This window comes from Elgaria multicarinata, chromosome 4, assembly GCF_023053635.1.
Source record: "Elgaria multicarinata webbii isolate HBS135686 ecotype San Diego chromosome 4, rElgMul1.1.pri, whole genome shotgun sequence".
NCBI classification, from domain to species: Eukaryota; Metazoa; Chordata; class Lepidosauria; order Squamata; family Anguidae; genus Elgaria; species Elgaria multicarinata.
Window position 1 is genome coordinate 1,858,538 of NC_086174.1, and position 23,236 is coordinate 1,881,773.

At 44.3% G+C, this 23,236-nt stretch overlaps 1 protein-coding gene across 1 annotated transcript in view; it reads left to right on the plus strand.

Moving 5' to 3' along the window:
* LOC134398118 (nuclear GTPase SLIP-GC-like) overlaps positions 1-23,236 on the plus strand; it is a 73,964-nt gene that overhangs the window by 38,568 nt on the left and 12,160 nt on the right. The window contains exons 10-17 of the mRNA XM_063125362.1: positions 313-418; positions 1,757-1,890; positions 2,199-2,363; positions 4,000-4,157; positions 8,997-9,135; positions 10,042-10,150; positions 16,925-17,037; positions 18,859-18,949. Coding sequence (XP_062981432.1) covers positions 313-418; positions 1,757-1,890; positions 2,199-2,363; positions 4,000-4,157; positions 8,997-9,135; positions 10,042-10,150; positions 16,925-17,037; positions 18,859-18,949 — 1,015 coding nt within the window. The remainder of the gene's footprint in view (positions 1-312; positions 419-1,756; positions 1,891-2,198; positions 2,364-3,999; positions 4,158-8,996; positions 9,136-10,041; positions 10,151-16,924; positions 17,038-18,858; positions 18,950-23,236) is intronic.

Genomic DNA, 23,236 nt, shown 5'->3' on the forward strand with positions numbered 1-23,236 from the left:
TAAATTATCGACTGTAGTAGCGCAGCAGTGCCATAATGGTGGGCCTTTGCTTCGCAGTTTACAAAACCAACCCAAACACTTAATTGAAGAACAAATATCTTTCTGCTGTCCGATGAGGTGTTTTGGTTGATTTTGGGGGCCTCCTCCTTGCAAGTTCTGGCGATGTGGAGGAGATTGTCACAAGGGGCTGGTGTTGGAGGGAGAAAGTTCTTAATGGTTTGTGTTTTCTACAGTATCCAGTATTGGCGTGTTCTTTAGCAAAAACAGGGAATGGTATTTTGGGTAAGAACCTTCCCATCGTCTGTTTTTCAGAGAAAGCTTCTACCTGACGCAGATGTCTTGAATAAGGATGATCTGGTTTATACTGTCAGTGCCAAGCAATTTTGGAAAAGAAAACATCTCAGCGAAGAAGAAACAGGTAATGGAGGCCAGAAGACACTCTGGGGCTTATATTAGGGGTGTGCTCCACTCTGTTACGGATCCCCGGATCTGAAGCGGAGTGGGGCGATCCGGACTGCCGAAGCCCAGTTCCAGAGCGGACGGAGGAGGTTCGGAATGGTCCGAAGCGATTCAGACTGTTCCGAAGCTTCGGAGCCAGGTAAGTGGGGAGGAGGAGGGGGGCTTACCTGGGTCCATCGCAGTCTGGGTGGCGGATTCAACTGTGGCTCAGGCCTAAGGCTGGAAACAGAGCAGGGAGGGGGCTTACCTAGCTCTGCTGCCCGCGGCGGCGGCAGTCCATGTGGCGGCGGACGGCGGAGCCAGGTAAGGGGGGAGGAGGCCTTGATCAGCCCCCATTTTGTCCCCCCTTCCCCACTTACCTGCCTCCGAGGCAAGTAAGTGGAGAAGGGGGGGGCAAAATGGGGGCCGAATATTGATCCGGACCTTTGGATCTCACTCCGGATCCAGTTCCGGAGTGGATTGGGGGAGGTCCGGATCGACCCGAACTGGTTCGGGCCCGATCCGGAAGGTCCAGATCAGGATCCAAAGCGGTTCGGGGAGGGGGTGTACAGCCCTAGCTTATATGTCTGTGAGGCAGCATCCTCTAGCTGTGCGATCTCCTCTCCGGATTAACCTAGGCTGTTAGGTCAATTTACAGAACAGTGACAGGTGGTGAATGCCGGAGCTGGTGGGGCTGCAAGCGGAGTGCATTTGCATGCAGCTACAGCATGTCGGTGCATTATGCTTCTGGATACTCCACCCTGCATTTAGTGAATGATCACAGCCATTCCCATGCCATCTTTGACATCATATTTGCCAGCGTGGAATATTGCGGACTAGCCCAAGAGAAGCTGCCGTTGTGGTCTTGATATGTGATTTGCTCTGCGAAAATTCCCCTTGACCCTTTCTTGCTCTAGTTTGAGAGATGGAAGCAGGTTGAAGAACAATGTGTTTAGAAAAGCAACACAACACATGCAGCGACCATTAATTTAGATGCATTTATTCACCTTTTCTTTGTGAGCAGGTTGGGTGCATAACGGAGAAGTTTCCCTGCCATAGAACCAGCCCAGAAGAAAATTGTTCTGGGTTTTAATTGTTGTGAACCATCCAGAGAGCTTTGGCTATTGGGCGGTATAGAAATGTAATAAATAAATAAATAAATCTCCATTTTTATGTTACTTTAGATGGTTACAATTTCAAGTACCAAGAAGTGTTCTAGAGGCAAGGATCTTAGAGCAGAATTTTTTTCTGAAGAGTACTGCTTGAATTTCCATGCTTTGTGTTTCACTAGTTTTATTTTATTTTCCCTTCATCTCAGAAATACCAAAGCTGCGGGAATACATCAGGAGGATCTATCTGAAGGAGAAGGAGAGGCTGGTGACAGATTTTGTGACGGAAACTTTGGGAATTCACCTGCTTGCTGAGAACATTGGTTCCGAACAACAATTTGTGGTATGAGACCAAGGACAAATCCCATATCTAAAAAAGAAAAGAAAAGTCTGATTGTAATAAAGAAGCCAAGAGACCAGCAATCGAATATTTAATAATCCGATACAATCCCCACATGCTTCTCCCTGGCTTCTTAGTCCCAGCATGGTCCCAATCCTCCTGCCTCCCAGCAGCTTTGCCTCTCTTGTCCATCTCGTCCTGTCCATCCTTCCTGCCAACTTCACACCTTCAGTTTGGGAGACCTGCGCCCTTGCTAATTACCTGCCTTCTGTTCTGGTGCCTTGTTGATGTGCCGTTTGCTGTTTCCTTAGGAGCGGCATTTTCAGGAGAGTGGAGTCGAACAGTTTGTGAATGAGAAGATCGACGCTTTGGGGGAGAAACTTGAAAGTCTTTTCACTCAGATGAAACAGCCCCTCTGTGATGGAGTGACCAGGGCCAGAAGATCCTATAAGAAAATTCTTGAGGAGAAGCTCACAGTAAGGGAAATCCCTTGTGCACTTTTTAGCAAATAAGTGCCTACATAATTCATCCCTCTCCAAATGTCCGTTTTGTGTGCAGTTTTCCTTATAACAATTTGGTTATAGAAATTTCAGCAGGTGCCATTTGTATATATGGAGAACCTGGTGAAATTCCCTCACACCAGTTAAAGCTGCAGGTGCCCTGCCCTCTTTTAAATCTGGGCACTCTAGTATAGCTCCTGCACCTTTAACTGTGGGGATGAAGAGGGAATTTCACCAGGTTCTCCATATATACAAACGACACCTGCTGAAATTCCCTTTTCTATGCAACTGTTAAAGATACAGGAGCCCTGTCCTCCTTTTCATAGGGTCACCCTAAGTTATATAGTCTTTGGGGTTCCAGGAGGCTTTCTTTAGGAGTGGCCTCACAACAGCCCCCTTCGAGGATATACAAAATAGGTTTTGTAAAATAACTTTTTAATCAGTGTTGGTTATTGTATAAAGTGTTAATTCACAGTTTTATATTTGTTTTTTGTTGTAGAGTGCCCTTGAGAAAGGGTTTTTCATAACCCGAAACACGTGGGCTTTGAATGAAAGACATCACTATCTTCCAACTAGCAGTGCTAGGGTGACCCTATGAAAAGGAGGACAGGGCTCCTGTATCTTTAACAGTTGCACAGAGAAGAGAATTTCAGCAGGTGTCCTTTGTATATATGGAGAACCTGGTGAAATTCTCTCTTCATCACCACAGTTAAAGCTGCAGGAGCTATACTAGAGTGACCAGATTTAAAAGAGGGCAAGACACCTGCAGCTTTAACTGGAATGAGGGAATTTCAGCAGGTTCTCCATATATACAAATGACACCTGCTGAAATTCCCTTCTCTATGCAACTGTTAAAGATACAGGAGCCCTGTCCTCCTTTCCGTATGGTCACCCTAAGCAGTGCTCTTTTGTGTTCAGACACTAGGAGGGTCCCCTCCTTCAGTCTGCACAGTTCTTCAGTAAACATGCATGCATGAATGTGCATATTGGGGGAAAGTGTGTACAAAATGTATTAGAGCAGGGAAAATAACACACAGACTTGGTTCCGACAACACATTTGTCAACAGTGGTTTTAGAACTCCACCATGGAGTCTTTACACCACAGTTGAAAAACGTGTTGTCTGGAGGGAAAAACTCCACCCTGTGCTGAATATCCACGTTATGCAGAGGAGAGTTCCTGTCCAACCGTTGTGTTCTGTGTTGTGCGGAGGGCTTTTCCCACTGGCTACAGAATTCCCCGGCTACAGTGATGAAAGGAGTGAGTGCCACTCTAGGAGAGCAGCCAGGATTGGGGTTTTTTTTTCAGCAATGGCTGATGGGATACCATTGGGAGGACTGGGGGAGGAGAGAGGGTGGAGGAACTGCCAATCAAACTCCATGGGCGCCCACATTCACACAATGGTGGAGTTGGAAGTTGTTGTGTGGCGAGTACCCCCTACAAACTCAACAGTTGAGTGGAGATTTCACACTGCATAGAGAAATGTGTTGTGTGAACTGAGCCACAGAAATGAGAAACTGAGAGCAACCAAAACTGTCAGATTTGTCCATCCTTGCATTTAACAGAGGTCTTCTCTTAATGGATTCACTAAAAACATTATTTCTAATTATCCAGAGAAATGGAGGGAACCAAGGTTTCCACAAGGTCCTAAAGGCGGTGTGCTTGAAGAATGGTGTGTACGCTTCAAGGACGTTTGCCCGCATAGATTTCAATGAAGACCTTGCCAGGCCCATCTATGATAATGTTGAGAACATATTTGAAAACATATTCAGGTAAGAGAATATCATCATATGGGTTCCCCCGCACCCCTGAGAAATTCAGCCTGTGCTTCTCGCCTGCCCTAGGACCTCCACTTCCCTTACTCGGCTCCGTCCTTTTTCTTCTGCTGCCCCTTACGCCTGTAATGCTCTTCCAGAACACTTGAGAACTACAAACTCAATCACTGCTTTTAAAACTCAGCTAAAAACTTTTCTTTTCCCTATAGCCTTAAAATATTGAGTTTGTTCTGACTCTATACTGTTAGCTTCTCCCTACCCGGTGCCTGTTTACACTTCCCTGTGCCTGTTTGCATTCTCCTTCCCTCTTTATTGTTTACTACAACTTATTAGATTGTAAGCCTACGCGGCAGGGTCCTGCTATTTATTGTGTTATCTGTACAGCACCATGTACATTGATGGTGCTATATAAATAAATAATAATAATAATAATAATTTGCCTGTGCCTCCGCACCCTTTGAACTCTGATGTGAGCAATGGGTGCAGCTTCTGTGATCAAACTGCTTGGGGTACGGAAATCCCTCCTCACAGAGGCTGCTGCTGGGTCTTTGATGCGTGTGGCTCTCCAGCATTATCGGCTCAGATAAGTAGCCAACTCACACAAACTGTTATTTCTGCATATTGGAGCTAATTCATAATGTATTTATTTAATTTATTTAAAAACATTTTTAAAGCGCCACCTTGCCATTTCTGGCATTGTAGCACTTTACAATAACACATTATTATTATATTTATTTATTCATTTATTTAGCACCAACAATGTACTTGGTGCTGTACAAAATATACAAATAAAACAGCAACACCCTGCCTAAAGGCTTACAATCTAAAATCACATTAAAACATATGAAGGGGGGAAGGAGTTCACGAAACAGAAATAAGAGAATAATCATAGTAATAAGAACAGTAAATCAAGCTAAAATACCAAAAGCCATTGAAAATGTACGATGGAACTCGTGGTACGTAGATGCTCTGGAAGAGCATTCCAACACAGAAAACAATTTCCATTAAAGACCCTCAACCCACACTAAAATTTAGACCAACATTGAGTCTGCCAGTGGTGGGACACAGGAGTGAGGCGAGCACTCAAGTAACCAGGGCCCAGGCAGTGCAGGGCTGCTATCAGTGGGCAGTCAGGGACACTTTACCCCTGGGGCTGCTGTGCTGTAGGAACTCTAGTGGGTTCTAATTATTATTATTATTATTATTATTATTATTATTATTATTATTATTATTATTTGCATGACATGTTCCATTTATTGTTAAGTCTATGGAAAACTACGGCATGATGAACTATTAAAGATAATGCATCTCAGAGTTAGTTTAGTCTCTCTGAACAGTCTGATAGAGCTAAACATTTTCCACCTTGGCCTTAAACAGGAAATCGCCAACTAATTTATTTATTTATTGCACATATATACCACTCCCATAGCCAGGGCTCTCTGGGCGGTTTACAGAAATTCTAAAATTGAGATAAAAACAAGTATACAAAATTTAAAATTCTAGAACACAGTCAAGTGACTCAGCAGCTAAAGCTTCACCTTCAAGTTTTAAAAAAACCCAGTCTGAACTCCTACCCACACCCACAATAGCACAGTGAGACAGGTGACTTTGCATCCTAAGCAAAGAGAGAGAGCATTTGAACCTTTTATAATGAGGAAAACTGAACACAAGCCAGGAAACTAAGAAATTATTGTTTGGGGGAAAGTGGGTGGGGGGGGAGACTAGGGCCAGATCTATACCAAGCAAGATATTGCACTATGAAAGCAGTATGAAAGTGATATATAAAAGGCAGGAGCCACACCAAGCAGGATATAGCGGTATGAAAGTGGTATATGGTATGTGTCAATGGGCCCCAACAGTTGTCAGTGCACTTCAATACCGCTATAAAGCAGTAGTGTGGCTCCTGCCTTTTATATACCACTTTCATACAGCTTTCATAGTGCAATATCCTGTTTGGTGTAGATTAGGCCTAGGAAAGGGGAGTGTGTCTTCTGCGAAAACCCAGAGGGCCATATTGGGATCCTTGGAGGGGCGGATTCTCTCAGGAACAGGGAAAACCCTGTTCCTGAGGTTTTGCACCCCTGCTTTAAGATGACTAGTCCCAATTGTATATGGTCACTTCTGTCCCAATTGTATACAACAGGGCAGAATTAGCACTGGAGTCATGTTCACACGGGACTTGCCTTGAGGATTGCTTGCTGCCATACAGTTCTTCAGGTTGTAGCCCAGTTTCGCCCTTCTACCCGTCCACACAATTAATGGAAACAAGTGTTGTATCAACATAGTTTGTGGAGTTTGCAATATGCAGTTCTAACAATGGGTGCCCAGATGTCTGTAAGAGTGGAAACAGGGGAAAGGAAGCTACTTTTTCTAATGCTTCAAGATGTATGGAAGTGCATTAAACTTCTTGCAACTGCAAACAGTTTCTGTCTAGATGTGTATTTAACTTTGCTACTCTAAATATTGGCATGGAAATGAAATCATAGAAAGTCTAGATTTGTTTAACTGTATGACTTTATCAGCATTAAAAGTTTTTTTTTTAAAAGGCTGATGATTAGACTGCTCTGAAAAACAGTAAGATTCTGTCAGCTAATCATCCAAAGAGACATTGCAGTTCACTTTGAACTGCATACCTGGGCAGCATGAAAGAGAGAAATAGCTCATCCTCTATAGCAATAATCTTTCATCTTAAATGTCTAAACATTTGTTTTCTCACTGATGCTCAGAATCCTTAATTGCAAGTGGTTAATTTAGGCCTTTCCACAAGAGCAATTAAGTTGAAATATTTCCACGGAAAGCTTCAGAAGCAAAGTTCTGTGGTCCGAAGATGTACTTTGGAAATGAAAGAAATATAAAACATAGACACCAATTCTCCAAAGGGGTGGGTGGGGTGGAATTAACCACCTCTTTGGAGTCTGTCCATCTTGTTCACAGCTCACAGGGCTCAATGAAAACTTTCAATTGAAGTTTGAGGGGAGACATGAGAGCACTCTTCAAATACTTGAAAGGTTGTCACACACAGGAGGGCCAGGATCTCTTCTCGATCCTCCCAGAGTGCAGGATACGGAATAACGGGCTCAAGTTAAAGGAAGCCAGATTCCAGCTGGACATCAGGAAAGACTTCCTGACTGTTAGAGCAGTACGACAATGGAACCAGTTACCTAGGGAGGTAGTGGTCTCTCCCACACTAGAGGCCTTCAAGAGGCAGCTGGACAACCATCTGTCAGGGATGCTTTAGGGTGGATTCCGGCATTGAGCAGGGGGTTGGACTCGGTGGCCTTTTAGGACCCTTCCAACTCTGCTATTCTATGATTCTATGATTGGGTGCCACCACAGAGAAGGCCCACTTCTGGTTTGCCACCAGATAGCAATCTGCAGTTGGGTTACAACTTGCAAGGCCTCTTCCAATAATCTTCATTATTTGTTTATTTATAGTTTATTATAATACTTTCACAGCATTTAATATATATTAAAATCCATAAGTGGTTCACCATAAAATACAGTATAACATTATAAAAAATGTTGTTGTAAACTGCCCAGAGAGCTTCAGCTATGGGGTAGTATAGAAATGAAATTAACAACAACAATGAACCTGATGAAATGCATAACTGAAAACATTACCACAACATTAATAGTAAAACAGGGTAGTAGCAGAATCCCTCACAGGTAAGGGAAAGCCTGTGTGAACAAGAATGTTTTCAACAGGTGTTTAAAAATAGCCACCATTTGTGCCTCTGGAGGAGAAGTTTAACAATGACTACTCGTCCTGCTGGTTATATGCTACCTCCAGTATCAGAAGCAGTATGCTGGGGAACATGGGCGGGGGGTGGGGTGCTGTTGCACTCATGTCCTGTTTGTTTGTCCCTAGCTGATGGCTGGATTGCTACTGTGCAAAAAGAATGCTGGACTAGATGGACCCTTGGTCTGATCCAGCATCAGAGCTCTTATCATAGAATCATAGAATAGCAGAGTTGGAAGGGGCCTACAAGGCCGTCGAGTCCAACCCCCTGCTCAATGCAGGAATCCACCCTAAAGCATCCCTGAGAGATGGTTGTCCAGCTGCCTCTTGAAGGCCTCTAGTGTGAGAGAGCCCACAATCTCCCTAGGTAACTGATTCCATTGTCGTACTGCTCTAACAGTCAGGAAGTTTTTCCTGGTGTCCAGCCGGAATCTGACTTCCTGTAACTTCAGCCCGTTATTCCGTGTCCTGCACTCTGGGAGGATCGAGAAGAGATCCTGGCCTTCCTCTGTGTGACAACCTTTCAAGTATTTGAAGAGTGCTATCATATCTCCCCTCAATCTTCTCTTCTCCAGGCTAAACATGCCCAGTTCTTTCAGTCTCTCTTCATAGGGCTTTGTTTCCAGACCCCTGATCATCCTGGTTGCCCTCCTCTGAACACGGTTCTTAGGTTCTTATGTAAACCCAACATTAGCTAGGATTGGGTTAGGTTTTTCTCCTTACCCACTTTTTTTTAAAAAAATATCTTGCTTTATGTTTGTTATGTATTAAGTTTAGATTGTTTCATTGTAATATTGAACTCATACTTTATGTATTTATATATGTTTTGTAACAAATATGATGTATTTTGATGATGACGTTTATTGCGAGCCACTTTAAGCATAGTCTGCTGCTGAAAAGGGGCATTTGAATAAACGAAACTGAACATATACGTAAGCAGGTGCATATTTCATACTTGACATGGATATCCAAACTGGTCCACAGGTGCCCCTTTTCCACAGTTGCTGCTCCGATTTGACACCTCCTTGCCTGCTGTTCAGAATATGACTGGAGGATGAAATTCATTGCTATGTTCTCAACACTTCCCCTTTAAACAGGATCCAAAAAGGAACAAGATGCAATCTGTGGCCTCATTTGGAAGGGTTTAAAAATGAGGTGCAGGAGAAGATCAGTCAGATTGCAAGAAACAACAAAATACCTGAAGACAATGGAAAAATTAAAGCTTTCATTCATGAAGTAAGTTCATACTGAGAAAGAAGCATTGACCAGTGAAGCAAAAGAAAGTACCCACACCTGGGGATTTTATCATCTTCTTTATTTATTTAGTTATTGCTTTTCTATACCCCCCCAATGCAGTTCACAAAAATCCATAGCACAAAACACAGCATAAAATATAATATAAAATAGAGAGGCTTTTTACACGAGACGTTTATCGTGCACTTAAGGAAGTTTGCAGGTCCTTTTCATGATGTCATCAATCTCTGGTCCCCCTCTCATCGTATTTGAGGTTAATTCCGTTATTTTATAAATCGACAAAAATGCAGTAATCCCCCAAACTGACAAAATTCAAGAATCCGGCAATAATTTAGAAATCCTGCAGCAGCATCTGCTAGCCAGATCGGTGAAACATATGGAACATGCCCACAAAGGAACCAGGAAAAACAAAAGGTGGTGGGTGGTGGTGGTAAACGCATGTATTGTCCCCATTGTGAACTCAGAAAGATGAAGCCCCACTAAGGTAGCAGGATTCAAGAGGCAGCTGGACAACCATCTGTCAGGGATGCTTTAGGGTGGATTCCTGCCTTGAGCAGGGGGTTGGACTCCATGGCCTTGTAGGCCCCTTCCAGCTCTGCGATTCTATGATTCTATGATTTTCCTTTAATGCAGAGAAGCTCTTATTAGCTTAAGACTGCAGTATAAAAGTGCAACCAGGGGACAGAGAAGGGCACAGAGGCTTTAGTCGGGTTTTGTCAGCGCCAAGCCAGCACGTTGATTTGCACGTGGAAAACAATGGCAGACCCTAGTGGAGCCCCGGTTTCATGTTCTCGAGGGGGACCCAACACTGACAGGAGACAAGCTGAGTTTAAGAAGATCATTTTTGTGATTGAGAGAACTTTCTTACCTATATCTTGATCTCCACAGACAAATGTCATCATGACGAAACTAAGAGCAGAGATTCTTCAGCAGAAGATAGTTATCTACCAGAGCCTTAAAAAATACATCCAATTTGATCTGATGCCCTATTTTGAAGGTAGGAGATCTTGATATTTGTATGTCATATTTTGGAGGGGTTTCGCTGAGCAGTGCTAAGAGATGCATTCTGGGACCAGGTATATAGTATGAGGGATTTTACCCTCTATGATGTGGGTGTAGGCTTTGCAAGGGAAGCAAATTATGGATTTCCCATATCTGGGCAGTGTTGCTATGTCACGGCAAATAGCACTTTGATCAGATGTCATGGTTTCACATACTTAGGGGCCAGGTTCCTTTTTCGGGAGAGGGAACAGTGACTTCCCTCATCAGGGGGTTGTACTTGATGGCCTGATGGGCCCATTCCAACTCTACTATTCTATGTGTGGTTTTATCCTGGTTGTGGTTTTTATATTGTATTTTGTATTTTGTGTTTTTTAAATTGTTGGTTGTTTTATTATGCTCTTCATGGTTTTAATTTTTCTGAACCGCCCAGAGAGCTTCGGCAATTGGGCGGTATAGAAATGAAATAAATAAATAAAATAAAATAAAATAAAATGATTCTATGATCAAGCTAACCCTACTCCAGCAACTGTTCAAACAGGCCATCAAATGATTCTAGATCTAATGATTCTTGATCATCCTTGTTGCCCTCCTCTGAACACGCTCCAGCTTGTCTGCGTCCTTCTTGAAGTGTGGAGCCCAGTATTGCGTCCAGTTCTGGGCTCCACAATTCAACAAGGACGCAGACAAGCTGGAGCGTGTTCAGAGGAGGGCAACCAGGATGATCAGGGGTCTGGAACAAAGCCCTATGAAGAGAGACTGAAAGAACTGGGCATGTTTAGCCTGGAGAAGAGAAGACTGAGGGGAGACATGATAGCACTCTTCAAATATGTGGAAGGTTGTCACACAGAGGAGGGCCAGGATCTCTTCTCGATCCTCCCAGAGTGCAGGACATGGAATAACGGGCTCAAGTTACAGGAAGCCAGATTCCAGCTGGACATCAGAAAAAACTTCCTGACTGTTAGAGCAGTACGACAATGGAACCAATGACCTAGGCAGGTCGTGGGCAATCCCATACTCAAGAGGCAGCTGGACAGCCATCTGTCAGGTATGCTTTGAGGTAGATTCCTGCATTGAGCAGGGGGTTGGACTCGATGGCCTTTTAGGCCCCTTTCAACTCTACTATTCTACGATTCCATGATTCTAGATTTTACGTTTCAATAAGCCATCAAGAGCGTAGGCAACAGCAGCAGTTCCCCTCATTGCCTTAATTCTACCCCTGCCGTTGTAGGGATTCTGTAACTGATTTTTAGTTGAATAAGGCACCTGGCATTTAACTAATTAACTTTAATGAATTAATTGGTAAGCACCGGTGTAGTGGCTAAGGGACTGAGCTGTGTGCCAGGAAGCCCTTGGTTCCAATCTTGCCTCTGCCATGGGATCACAAGGCTGTGTTGGATCAGCCACAATCTGAAGAAGGGGGTGATAATAGTGACCTGCCTTGCAGGATTGTTGCAGGGATTACTGAAATCATTCATTTTAATTTATTTATTTATTTATTTAAAATATTTATATCCCGCCTTATATCACTAAGATCTCAGGCTGGCATACAGATAAAAACATACAGTATAAAACAATAAATATACACAATTTAAAACAAATTAAACCATAATCCAAGTTAAAACAATATATAATTTAAAAGCAATAGATGCAGTTAAAACAGTTGAAACTATGTCCCAGTGGGTTTAACCATCAAAGGCTTTGTTAAAAAGCCATGTTTTTACTTGGCGTCGAAATGCAATCCATGTTGGCGCCCATCGGGCCTCCAAGGGGAGGGCATTCCACAGTCGGGGTGCCACCACAGAGAAAGCCCTCTCCCTTGTCCCATCATAGCGTATACGTTGCATTGGTGGGATGCGGAGAAGGGCTCCTCCAACAGATCTAAGGTCTCGGGCAGGCGTATCTAAGGAGAGGCGCTCTCTCAAGTATCGAGGTCCCAAGCCGTTTAGGACTTTAAACATCATTACCAGCACTTTGAATTCCGACCGGAAGCGTATAGGCAGCCAGTGCAGTTCCTTTAAAACTGGTGTTATGTGGGCTCTGTAAGATGTACCCGCCAGCAGTCTAGCTGCTGCATTTTGCACTAGCTGCAACTTCAACGTCGTCTTCAAGGGCAGCCCCACAATCCTGTGGGGATTTAATGGATTTGAATATATCACACGCACACACAAGCTAGATTTTGATAGTACCATAATCATCATATAAATACCTTTTTTTATAGTGTACATTGTACAACGTCTTCCTTCTGCCTTCCCATATTGTTCCCCTCTTGAGTGTGCTGCAGGGTGGGGTTCCATTGAGCGCAGAATGGTAGAATGTGGACCTATGAAAGGGCAGTGAGGCCGGCTTTCTGAAGACCCAGCCAACAGTGCCATGGCCTATTAGCCCCTCGGTTTGGTAGACTTCGGGAGCACCTGCTGGGTAAATTGGTTGAAAGCAATATTAAGGATTAAATTAGTAAACATAGAAGGACAAGCCCTGCTGAAAAAGAATCAACACAGCTTCTGCAGTGGTAACTCACTAACCTTTTAGAGCAGCCTTCCTCAACCTGGGGCGCTCCAGATGTGTTGGACTACAACTCCCAGAATGCCGTCCAACACATCTGGAGCACCCCAGGTTGAGGAAGGCTGTTTTAGAGTGTCAGTAAATATGTAGACCGTGGTAGCCCAGATATTGTTTACTTTGACATCCAAAAGGCTTTTGACAACTCCATTTTCAAAGACTTCTGAGCAAATTTAGCAGTCATGGAATGAGAGGAGAGGCCCTCTTACGGATCAGAAACTGGTTAAAGAACATAAGGCAGAGAGTCGGAATAAATGGTAAATTCTCCCGATGGAGAGAAGTAAATAGTGGGGTCCTGCAGGGATCAGTATTGGGACCAATTCTTTTCAACTTATTCACAAAATGATCTGGAATTAGGAGTGAGCAGTGAAGTGGCCACATTTGCCGATGACACCAAATTATTTACAGTGGTTGTGACAAAAACGGATTGTGAGGAGTTATAAAAGGGTCTCATCTAAACTGAGAGAACGGGCATCCAAATGGCAGATGTGGTTGAACGTAAGCATGTGCAAAGTGATGCACATTGGGGCAACCCCCCCTCCAAACTTGATGGGATTTGATCTTGGGGTTGTGGTGAACAGCTTGATGAAAATGTCATAGAATCATAGAATAGCAGAGTTGGAAGGGGCCTACAAGGCCATCGAGTCCAACCCCCTGCTCAATGCAGGAATCCACCCTAAAGCATCCCTGACAGATGGTTGTCCAGCTGCCTCTTGAAGGCCTCTAGTGTGGGAGAGCCCACCACCTCCCTAGGTAATGGATTCCATTGTCGTACTGCTCTAACAGTCAGGAAGTTTTTCCTGATGTCCAGCTGGAATCTGGCTTCCTTTAACTTGAGCCCGTTATTCCGTGTCCTGCACTCTGGGAGGATCGAAAAGATATTCTGGCCCTCCTCTGTGTGACAACCTTTTAAGTATTTGAAGAGTTTTACCCTACCCAGTGCCTGTTTACCCTACCCTGTGCCTGTTTGCATTCTCTTCCCCTCCTTATGGTTTTATTATGATTTTATTAGAATGTAAGCCTATGCGGCAGGGTCTTGCTATTTACTGTTTTACTCTGTACAGCACCATGTACATTGATGGTGCTATATAAATAAATAATAATAGTAATAATAAGAGTGCTATCATGTCTCCCCTCAATCTTCTCTTCTCCAGGCTAAACATGCCCAGTTCTTTCAGTCTCTCTTCATGGGGCTTTGTTTCCAGATCCCTGATCATCCTGGTTCAGGGGTCATTCCAGTGTACGACTGCTGTAAAAAAGGCAAACTCCATGTAAGGCATAAGTAGAAAAGGAATTGAGAATAAAACTACCAATAATGAATAATATGGTTTGGATGCCTCTTTCTCCATGGGTCTTTCCAATTATGAGTCTGAATTAGGATGGCAATAGCTGTGGGAATTTAACCAAACTCCTCCTCCTATCCAGCCCTTCCTGTAGCACCACATTTACATACCCCTCACCCCCATGATCACAACACTTTGCTTAAAACTCTAAGAAATACCTTTTTCTTCCCCTCTCACAATACTAGAACCCAGTGGGTCGTATCCCATGAATCTGATTAGTGGGAGATACAGGACAGATAAAAGGAAGGACTCCTTCACACAGCACATAATTTAACTATGGAATTCACTACCACAAGATGTGGTGATGGCCATCAATTTGGATGGCTTTAAAAGGGGGTTAGATCAATTCCTGGAGGAGGCTAACAATGGCTAGTAGTCCTGATGACTATGTACTACCTCCATTAGCAGAGGCAGTGTGCCTATGTACATCAGTTGCTGTGGAACATGGGTAAGAAGGTGCTGTTTAGAGTTGCCATATCCACAAAATCCACAAAACCAGGAGACTTTTTTTGGGGGTGGCGGTGGCTAGGATTTTTTAAAAAACTGAGCAATGTGTAAAAGTCTAGGGAAATCCCAATTTTTGCAAAGCCCATTTTTATTTATTTATTTATTTATTTATTACATTTTTATACCGTTTTAATTTTTCAATTAAAACATCAACAACTGTAAAACCAGACATCTTAAATTCACTGCAACTGACTTCCAAGTAACAGATTTGAGGTTTGCAACCCAAATCCAAGGAGGTGGATTTTTGAAGGGCGGTTTTGGGGGGAGTGACTCTCCTTTCCTTTCTCCCTTCTCTCCTTTCCTCTCCTTCACCCCCTCATCCCCCACTCCCTCCCTCCTGTCCCCCACAAAACTCTCTTTCTTCCCCCACAAATAACCCAGCAGCTCCGCCCCACGCTTACCCTAAAGGTCTGACCACAGCCCGCCAAGCTCACCAAACTCCTTTGCATTGCATGGGACTCAGGGAGCCTGAGCAGAGCACATGCGCCTTTCCGTTGTTCCTCTTCTACGCAGCTGCAGTTGCAATAAGGTGAGTCACAGGGTGAGTGACTCAGATGACCCTGTGGAATAGCGGTGATGCTCTGGAAAAAGCACCGGATTGATGCGTCTTTTTCGAAGCTGCTGCTCGCTGAGCAGGCTCAAGGCACCATTTTGGAGGTCAGAAGTTCTCCAGCCAGCTGGACCAGGAATCCGGGATTCTTGCCCAGCTGGTCAGGACATTTCAGGTTCTCCTGGAAATTGGGACATTCCCAGTTTTCTGGGATGTCTGGCAACCCTAGTGCTGTTGCACTCATGTCTCGCTTGTGGGTCCCTGGTCGACAGCTGGTTGGCCACTGTGTGAAAAGAATGCTGGACTGAATGGACCTTTGGTCTGATCCAGCATCAGGGCTCTTCTTATGTTCTTATACCTGGTAAAGCAAATGGCCAGTATTATGATGGGCTCCCTCGCACCCTGACTGTGACTACGCAAATTGCTGACTTCCTGTTGTGTTCCAGTTGACATGGTCCACTGGCTGCATTGACTTTAACCTCAAGGGAACCAATGAATTGTTTTCTAGCCCACCGCTGAGATGAGGTGGGGCAGAATCCAGTAATGTCAGCCATGCCCACCAGTTTCTGCTGCTTCTCTCATCCTAGCTTTGCTTGCTCACCTGATCCTCCCTTACTGTGTCTGGTTGAATGGTAGAGCGAGTGAAACAGCAGCAGCAACTTGGTTCTTCTTATGTGTGAGCCGCCGCCGCCGCCCCCCTCCCCCATTGTATGTATGTATATATGATATATGATTGCATAGTGCTCCAGTGCTGACCATTAGTAATATGTTTCTATATGGGACGTTTTTTGTGCCTGCTGGGGGTGGGTTTTGAGTTCTTACGCATGTGGGTATCTGTTGGGAATATTGCAGCCTCATCTGCAAGTTACAGGAAGGGGGCAGTTTGGCAGTTATCTAGTTAATGCATGGGAATTTTGGGCATAGCTAGCTTTAGGATCTCTCTCTGTAGCTTACAGTTTTTTGCTCTTTCGCTTCCTTTCCCTCCTCTCTCTGCCAACCTCTATTACTGGGAGCACATTCTTGCTCACTCCCTCTTTCTCCTGCTGTTTTTTTGAAATCCTACTCTGTGCCTGCTTTTCCATGTGGGTCTGGTAAATACTCATACCACTTTGCCTTTTTGTTTTTACTCTGCTAACTGCCTTTCTAACAAGAGGCAGCAATACCATATAAGGCCATCAATATCACATGGCGTTGCAAAGCATGGTAGTGCACTGCGTCATGAGTCTACCGCTTGCTTGAGGCTTCCTGTGCCTTTTGAAAATGGAAACAAGGGGGAAAGGCCAAATAGGTGTATTTATGTTCAGCCTTAAACCATAGGTAGTAAGAGCCAGTGTGGTGTAGTGTTAGACCTTGGAATGGGACTTGGGCAATATGGATTTTAGTCCCCAGTCTGCCATGAAGCTGACTGGGTGACTTTGGGCCACTCACTGAGTCTCAGACTAAGCTTGGCTTGTTGTAAGTATAAAATAGTAATGTAGTAATACAAATTAATTTGATCAAAATAAATATGATCATTTTGATTTGTATCCAGTATTCATTTGGTCTTGTACTTTGCCTCCAACATTTGAAAGCTCAGAAGCTCAGTACCTGCCCCACGGAGATGCCAACCCATGTTGAAATTAATTCTGTTGGATAATTCCACATTGTTTCCTTCAGTTGGGGCTGAACCCACTGAATCAATTCCATCAGATTGAGCAGAGAATGTCCATTGAATGGGATCTTCTCCTTGATATGGTAACACTTGTTATCCAGGTGTAACCCTTGCCTCCCTTGCTCACTACTAATGTTTTGACCATTCTTGCTTCTATAGAGGCCTCAACCATAAGGGGCCCGGAAGCCTGTGATCAGATGAAGACCATCCTCAGGGACAACATTGACAGAGAGGTCAAGAAGGAGATAGAGAGCTGTTTCCTCGAACTGAAGGTACAATGGAAAACCCTTGTCTTCGACTCTGAGCACAATCACTTGGGGTATATTTATTGCACGTGGCATCCTCTTGATGAGGCTGCCTTTACATACTCAGAGCCTCCGTGACTATTTTTGTTTGTTTTGCTAGCCAATAGGTAGAAACTGGCACAACCAGCTCCTATCTAACACCCCACCTCTTTGTTGAGACAAGTAGTGTTTCCTCTAGCTATCAGGATGCATCACCTGAGAGTAGGTGGGCAGATAGCCAAGCCCTCTTTCTCCACTGGCTAACCCATGGCCTGTCCTAACCTCCCTTCCTCCTTACATGACTTCATAGAATCATAGAATCATAGAATAGCAGAGTTGGAAGGGGCCTACAAGGCCATCGAGTCCAACCCCATGCTCAATGCTGGAATCCACCCTAAAGCATCCCTGACAGGTGGTTGTCCAGCTGTCTCTTGAAGGCCTCTAGGGTGGGAGAGGCCACAACCTCCCTAGGTAACTGATTCCATTGTCGTACTGCTCTAACAGTCAGGAAGTTTTTCCTGATGTCCAGCTGGAATCCGGCTTCCTTTAACCTTGTGCCCGTTATTCCGTGTCCTGCACTCTGGGAGGATTGAGAAGAGATCCTGGCTCTCCTCTGTGTGACAACCTTTCAAGTATTTGAAAAATGCTCTCATGTCTCCCCTCAATCTTCTCTTCTCTAGCTAAACATGCCCAGTTCTTTCAGTCTCTCTTCATAGGGCTTTGTTTCCAGACCCCTGATCATCCTGGTTGCCCAAACCTCCTGTATCTTTAACAGTTGTATTGAAAAGGGAATTTCAGCAGGTGTCATTTGTATATAGGGAGAACCTGGTGAAATTTCCTCTTTATCACCACAGTGAAAGCTGCAGGAGCCCTGCCCTCTTTTAAATCTGGTCACAGTATAGCTGCCGTATAGCTCCTGCAGCTTTCACTGTGGTGATGAAGATGGAATTTCACCAGGTTCTCCATATATACAAATGACACCTGCTGAAATACCCTTTTGTATGCAACTGTTAAAGATACAGGAGCACGGTCTTTCTTTTCAGATGGTCACCCTAGTGGAACCAAACAGCCTAAGCAGCATGAGGAGAAAAATCATACACCCGCTCTTGAGTTTGGTCAGTAATCAAACCTCCAATTTTCGAAGTAACAGACAATTTTTTTAAAAAAACAAGAATACAACAATGGACAGGAAGAGAGAACTGAAAAGGCACGGGGAAATATGAAGTAAAAAGTTGCTGACTTATGCTAAACTTATTGCCATAAATGACTCACTCATAGGAGTCGCAAGCAACATCTACCTGGAGCTAGTCAGGAGAGGCAGCGAAAGTGCCATAAACGCCAAGCAGAAGTTCTGATTCCACATTTATTCAGCTTGGGTGGGGGAATGGTGGGGTAACTTCCCTATTAAGCCAGCTGCAAAGCATGTAGACAAAAAGATGCTAGTTACTATCTTTGAGATAAACCTGGGAAAATGACACTCAAGGGGAAACTGAATAAAGCAAACGCCTTCCCCTTTTAAGAGGTTGGAAGCCCAGAAATCGTGTGCAACGTATCCCTTTCAGAAAAGCCTGATGAGCATCAGGCCAAGAATAGCTATAGCGAAGTGGCTATAGCAAAGCATCACGCCCTTGAGCAAGCACCTTCAGACAAGGGAGGCCTCTGTTAATGAGATCCTTTAGACGGAGACGCGGGTGTGGGTGTGTTTGGACTGTGTAAAGGAGGCGCTCTGTCACCGATTGACGCCCCCTCCCTCCCCACCCCCACTGGCGTGCTTGTGGCTTCATATGGGACATGCTTTGTGTCACACAGGAGAAGATCATGACGACGCTGAAAAAGGAAACTTCCATTGTGCTCAAACTGCTCTTGCTGCACCAGGACCAGCTGGCTGTGAAGTTACCAGGTAAGCATCCGGTCAGGTGCAGAGTCGCCAGGGGCTTACGAAATGAGTAAGGTACATCGGATTTCCAAGCAGTAGTTGGGCCTTAAGAAGCAGTGTTGTTCTGGGTTCTAGGGATCAGTACAAGAACATAAGGAGAGCCCTAAAAGTCTCCCTTTTGCTGAATGTTCTGCTTTGCTGTTTTCATGGTTACACCCGGACATTTGCAGACAGAAGGCGCTACGTACCGGAGCCGCCTTCGGCGCAATGAACAATAAATAACAAGCATTTCCCCAGTAACTGACCATGGCACAATTTGATTTTACCAGTTTTAATCCTGTATTTTGATGATGATGAGTTTTTCTCCCCTTTTTATTGTTCTCTGCTTGGATATTTTATTAGATGCCAAGCGGTATATAAACCTTGTAAATAAATAAATGAGAGCAGTGTGAGTTGAGTGACTTCTGATCATTTTGTTGGGGCTTGGACAGCTGGTGAATCAAGCCCAGATTAAAATCTTGAAAGTCTGCCTCCTTCCTTGGCATCCAAGGACCTTCACTTTACTGGTCCACGGGCCTCTCACTGCCGGCCTTGAGGGTCTTCTTTCCCTTCACCTGTTTCCTGAGTCTCTGAACGGGAGATGCTGCCAGGTAATGAACTGGGGGGCCTCTCCTTCATGGAAAGTAGGTGTTTTGCCCCTGAGAGACACCCCAAATTATGCCAAGCTGATGGTCCAGCAGTTGCTCTTTAGGGCCAGAGAGAACTCTTTTCTCATCACCTGCTACCTGCACCTTTTCGGGCTCCATCACACCTACTTTTTCTCCTGGGTTTGTGTCCGCTGTTTCCCTCTTCGTTTCCTTAGTGAGTCGAGCGCTGGGCACTTTCACATCTGTGCATTGTTGTGCTCATGTATCTTTCCACCTGTATCGCTACTATGCCGGCGAAATCTCCCGCCCCGCCCCCTACATTCTCCTGCAATATACGGTATATATCTATATATCTATATCTATATCTATATTCTGCGCAAATACAATAGTACGGCAGCCTGAAACAGGGCAACAGAGTGTGTTCAGAGGAGGGCAACCAGGATGATCAGGGGTCTGGAAACAAAGCTCTATGAAGAGAGACTGAAAGAACTGGGCATGTTTAGCCTGGAGAAGAGAAGATTGGGGGGAGACATGATAGCACTCTTCAAATACTTAAAAGGTTGTCACCCAGAGGAGGGCCAGGATCTCTTCTCGATCCTCCCAGAGTGCAGGACACGGAATAACGGGCTCAAGTTAAAGGAAGCCAGTTCCAGCTGGACATCAGGAAAAACTTCCTGACTGTTAGAGCAGTATGACAATGGAATCTGTTACCTAGGGAGGTCATTCAAGAGGCAGCTGGACAACCCTCTGTCAGGGATGCTTTAGGCTGGATTCCTGCATTGAGCAGGGGGTTGGACTCGATGGCCTTGTAGGCCCCTTCCAACTCTGCTGTTCTATGATTCTATGATTCTACGAATTACGTTTAAATAACACACTATGCTCTCCCCTATGATCATATTAAACAAGATAAGTGAAGAGAAAGTATTAGATTTTGGAGAGGTTCGTGGTCAATGTTGCCATGGCAACGGGAAACCAACATTGTTCTGGTCAGGAAACTGAGATGTGCCTACTCAGGGGTATGAACCATAGAGTTATATGGGACTGAGTCCTGGGCACGGGTGGCGGCAACTTCGCTCGCCTTATCTGTAGTGTGTTTGGGCACCTTCTGTCCCTCCCCCTTCATGGTTGAGCAGAGCACTGCCCTGCCTTCCTCTTTGGTCAGTGAGGCTGCCCTTTGACACACATGCCCCCAACAAAAACGGGATGGTCCGATATAGCACAAGGACAGCAATCCATGGGAGGGAAGAGTGGCTTTATTGCGCATGGAAGGGGAAAAAAAGAACTTTCCCTGCTCCCAAAATAAATGGAAAATGGAGAAGGCGAGTGCAGGACAGGGACGATGTCATGTGAGTACTGTGCTGCAAAAACACATACCAGGCATGGCGAGAGTGTGATAAATCGCTGGTTTGTTGGGGCTCTTTAAAAAAGTGCTTCAGACACCAGTGTGTGTATGTGGGGTCTATGTAAAGCTAGCCAGGATCTCTTCTCGATCCTCCCAGGGTGCAGGACACAGAATAACGGGATCAAGTGACAGGAAACTAGATTCCCGCTGGACATCAGGAAAAACGTCCTGACTGTTAGAGCAGTACAACAATGGAACCAGATACCTAGAGAGGTTGTGGGCTCTCCCACACTAGAGGCCTTCAAGAGACAGCTGGTCAGCCATCTGTCAGGTAGCCCAGACTTGTCTTCCGTGAGGGCAGTGATTCTTTCTGGGGTCTCTGGAAGAGGTGGTTCTCCTCACCTGCTACTTTTTCTTATACCCGGATATGTCAGGAATTGAACCTGGGGCCTTCTGTTTGCCAAGCACATGCTGTACACTGAGCTATGCCCCCACCTAATAAGCCTCAGAGGGGGGAAACCATTCGGGGAGAGCATGAATTGGAGGAAGAGGAACAAAGAACGCTGAATCCTTCTCTGCGGTGTTCCTTCTGCAACTCCCCCTCCAGCTGCCCCTCCCCTCTCATTCCTGATATCTGTTCGGAAAAAAAATATGGGAAAAAGGGAGGACAGGAATTGTTGCAGCAGGTGGGAAACTTCCACTCCTGCCGAACTGCTTCTCCACCTCTCGCAAAGCCAGGTTTCCCCTAGGAAAAGCAGATATTGGGGTTTAGATATGCATCTCTGAGGGTAAAATGTAGAATTGGCCTTTAATGCCAAATACCTTCACCTATTGTCATTTAACAGATGCTGGCGAGCATGTTGCCTGCTTTACAGTCATCTGCGTAATGTTGGATGGAGCCTAGGGTTACCATATGACCAGATTTGCCCGGATTAGTCCAGTGTTTTGGTGACAAATCCGGGAGGTGGAGGAGAAATCCAGATTTTTCCAATCTTCCTCAGCCAAAGAGCAGCTTTAATGGGAATTAACAAAAATGCTTATAACACCATCATTTTTAAAGATAAAGACATGAAACTTGGCACAATGGTAGCTCTTAGGTAGGGCTTTAGCCACACCAAATTTGAAACAGATCTGTTCATCCATTGATTTTTAAGGATTTTTTTTTTAAATTGAGGTTTTAAAATTATGATTTTTAAAACAGTCATTTTTAAAGATAAAGAGCTGAAAGTTGGCACCATGATAGCTTTTAGGTAGAACTTTAGCCGTACCAAATTTGAAACAGATCCGTTCATCCATTGATTTTTAAGGATTTTTTTAAAAAATTGCGGTTTTAAAATTATTATTTTTAAAACAGTCATTTTTAAAGATAAAGAGCTGAAAGTTGGCACCATGATAGCTTTTAGGTAGAACTATAGCCGTACCAAATTTGAAACAGATCTGTTCATCCATTGATTTTTAAGGATTTTTTTTTAAATTGAGGTTTTAAACCTAATGTTGGAGTAGAGAAACTTGTGACAATTATACACAAGCGTTTTTTAAAAATTGAAATTTAAAAAAGCCAGCCATCCGGCCAGCCAGTAGCAAACCCTATTAACAACAACAGCAGCTTGCAATGAGTGAAGACACAGTCAGAAAAGATATTTTAGGGAAGGGGAGAATGTAACACACAGAGTATAGCAAAAGCTTCAAAGTACAGCAAAACCTACAAAAGTAGGAGTGAGTGAAGTTAATTTCAGATACAGTGAATCTCTCACTTGTTCTTTATTTCAGTGATTTTAACATTAAGATGTTATGTAGAACAGATTTGTCTTAAATGTGTGCTGTAAAATCAGACATGTGACCAAGGCTATGTTTGGGTGGGCACGCCCCCTTGGTACTGGACATGCCCCCTTGGAGGCCGACCATGTTGTCCTCCTTTTTGGTTTCCAAAATATGGTCACCCTAACGGAGTCTGCATGCACAGAAAAAGCATCCTTAGTTTTATTGGGGGCAGGGTCTGTGGATTTTAAACACATCTTGGCCTAATCATATTATTCCTCCTTCCTCCCTTCTTCTTTTACAGATATTGCGCACGAGTGCATAGCTATCAAGCAGCAACATAACATGTTATAGAATTTCTACCTATAAAGCAGAAAGTATGTGCGTGTCATATATGTCCATAAATGTTTACCCACTTCCAGATGAGTTGGAAACTTGTCACGGTGATAGGTCTGGCTGTGTCATGTACCAGAAAAATCTAAACACATGAATTTTGGGATTTTAAGTATTTTTAAAGAATTTAATAAAAACCTAGTTTTTTGCCTACAACTCCCAGCATGCCTT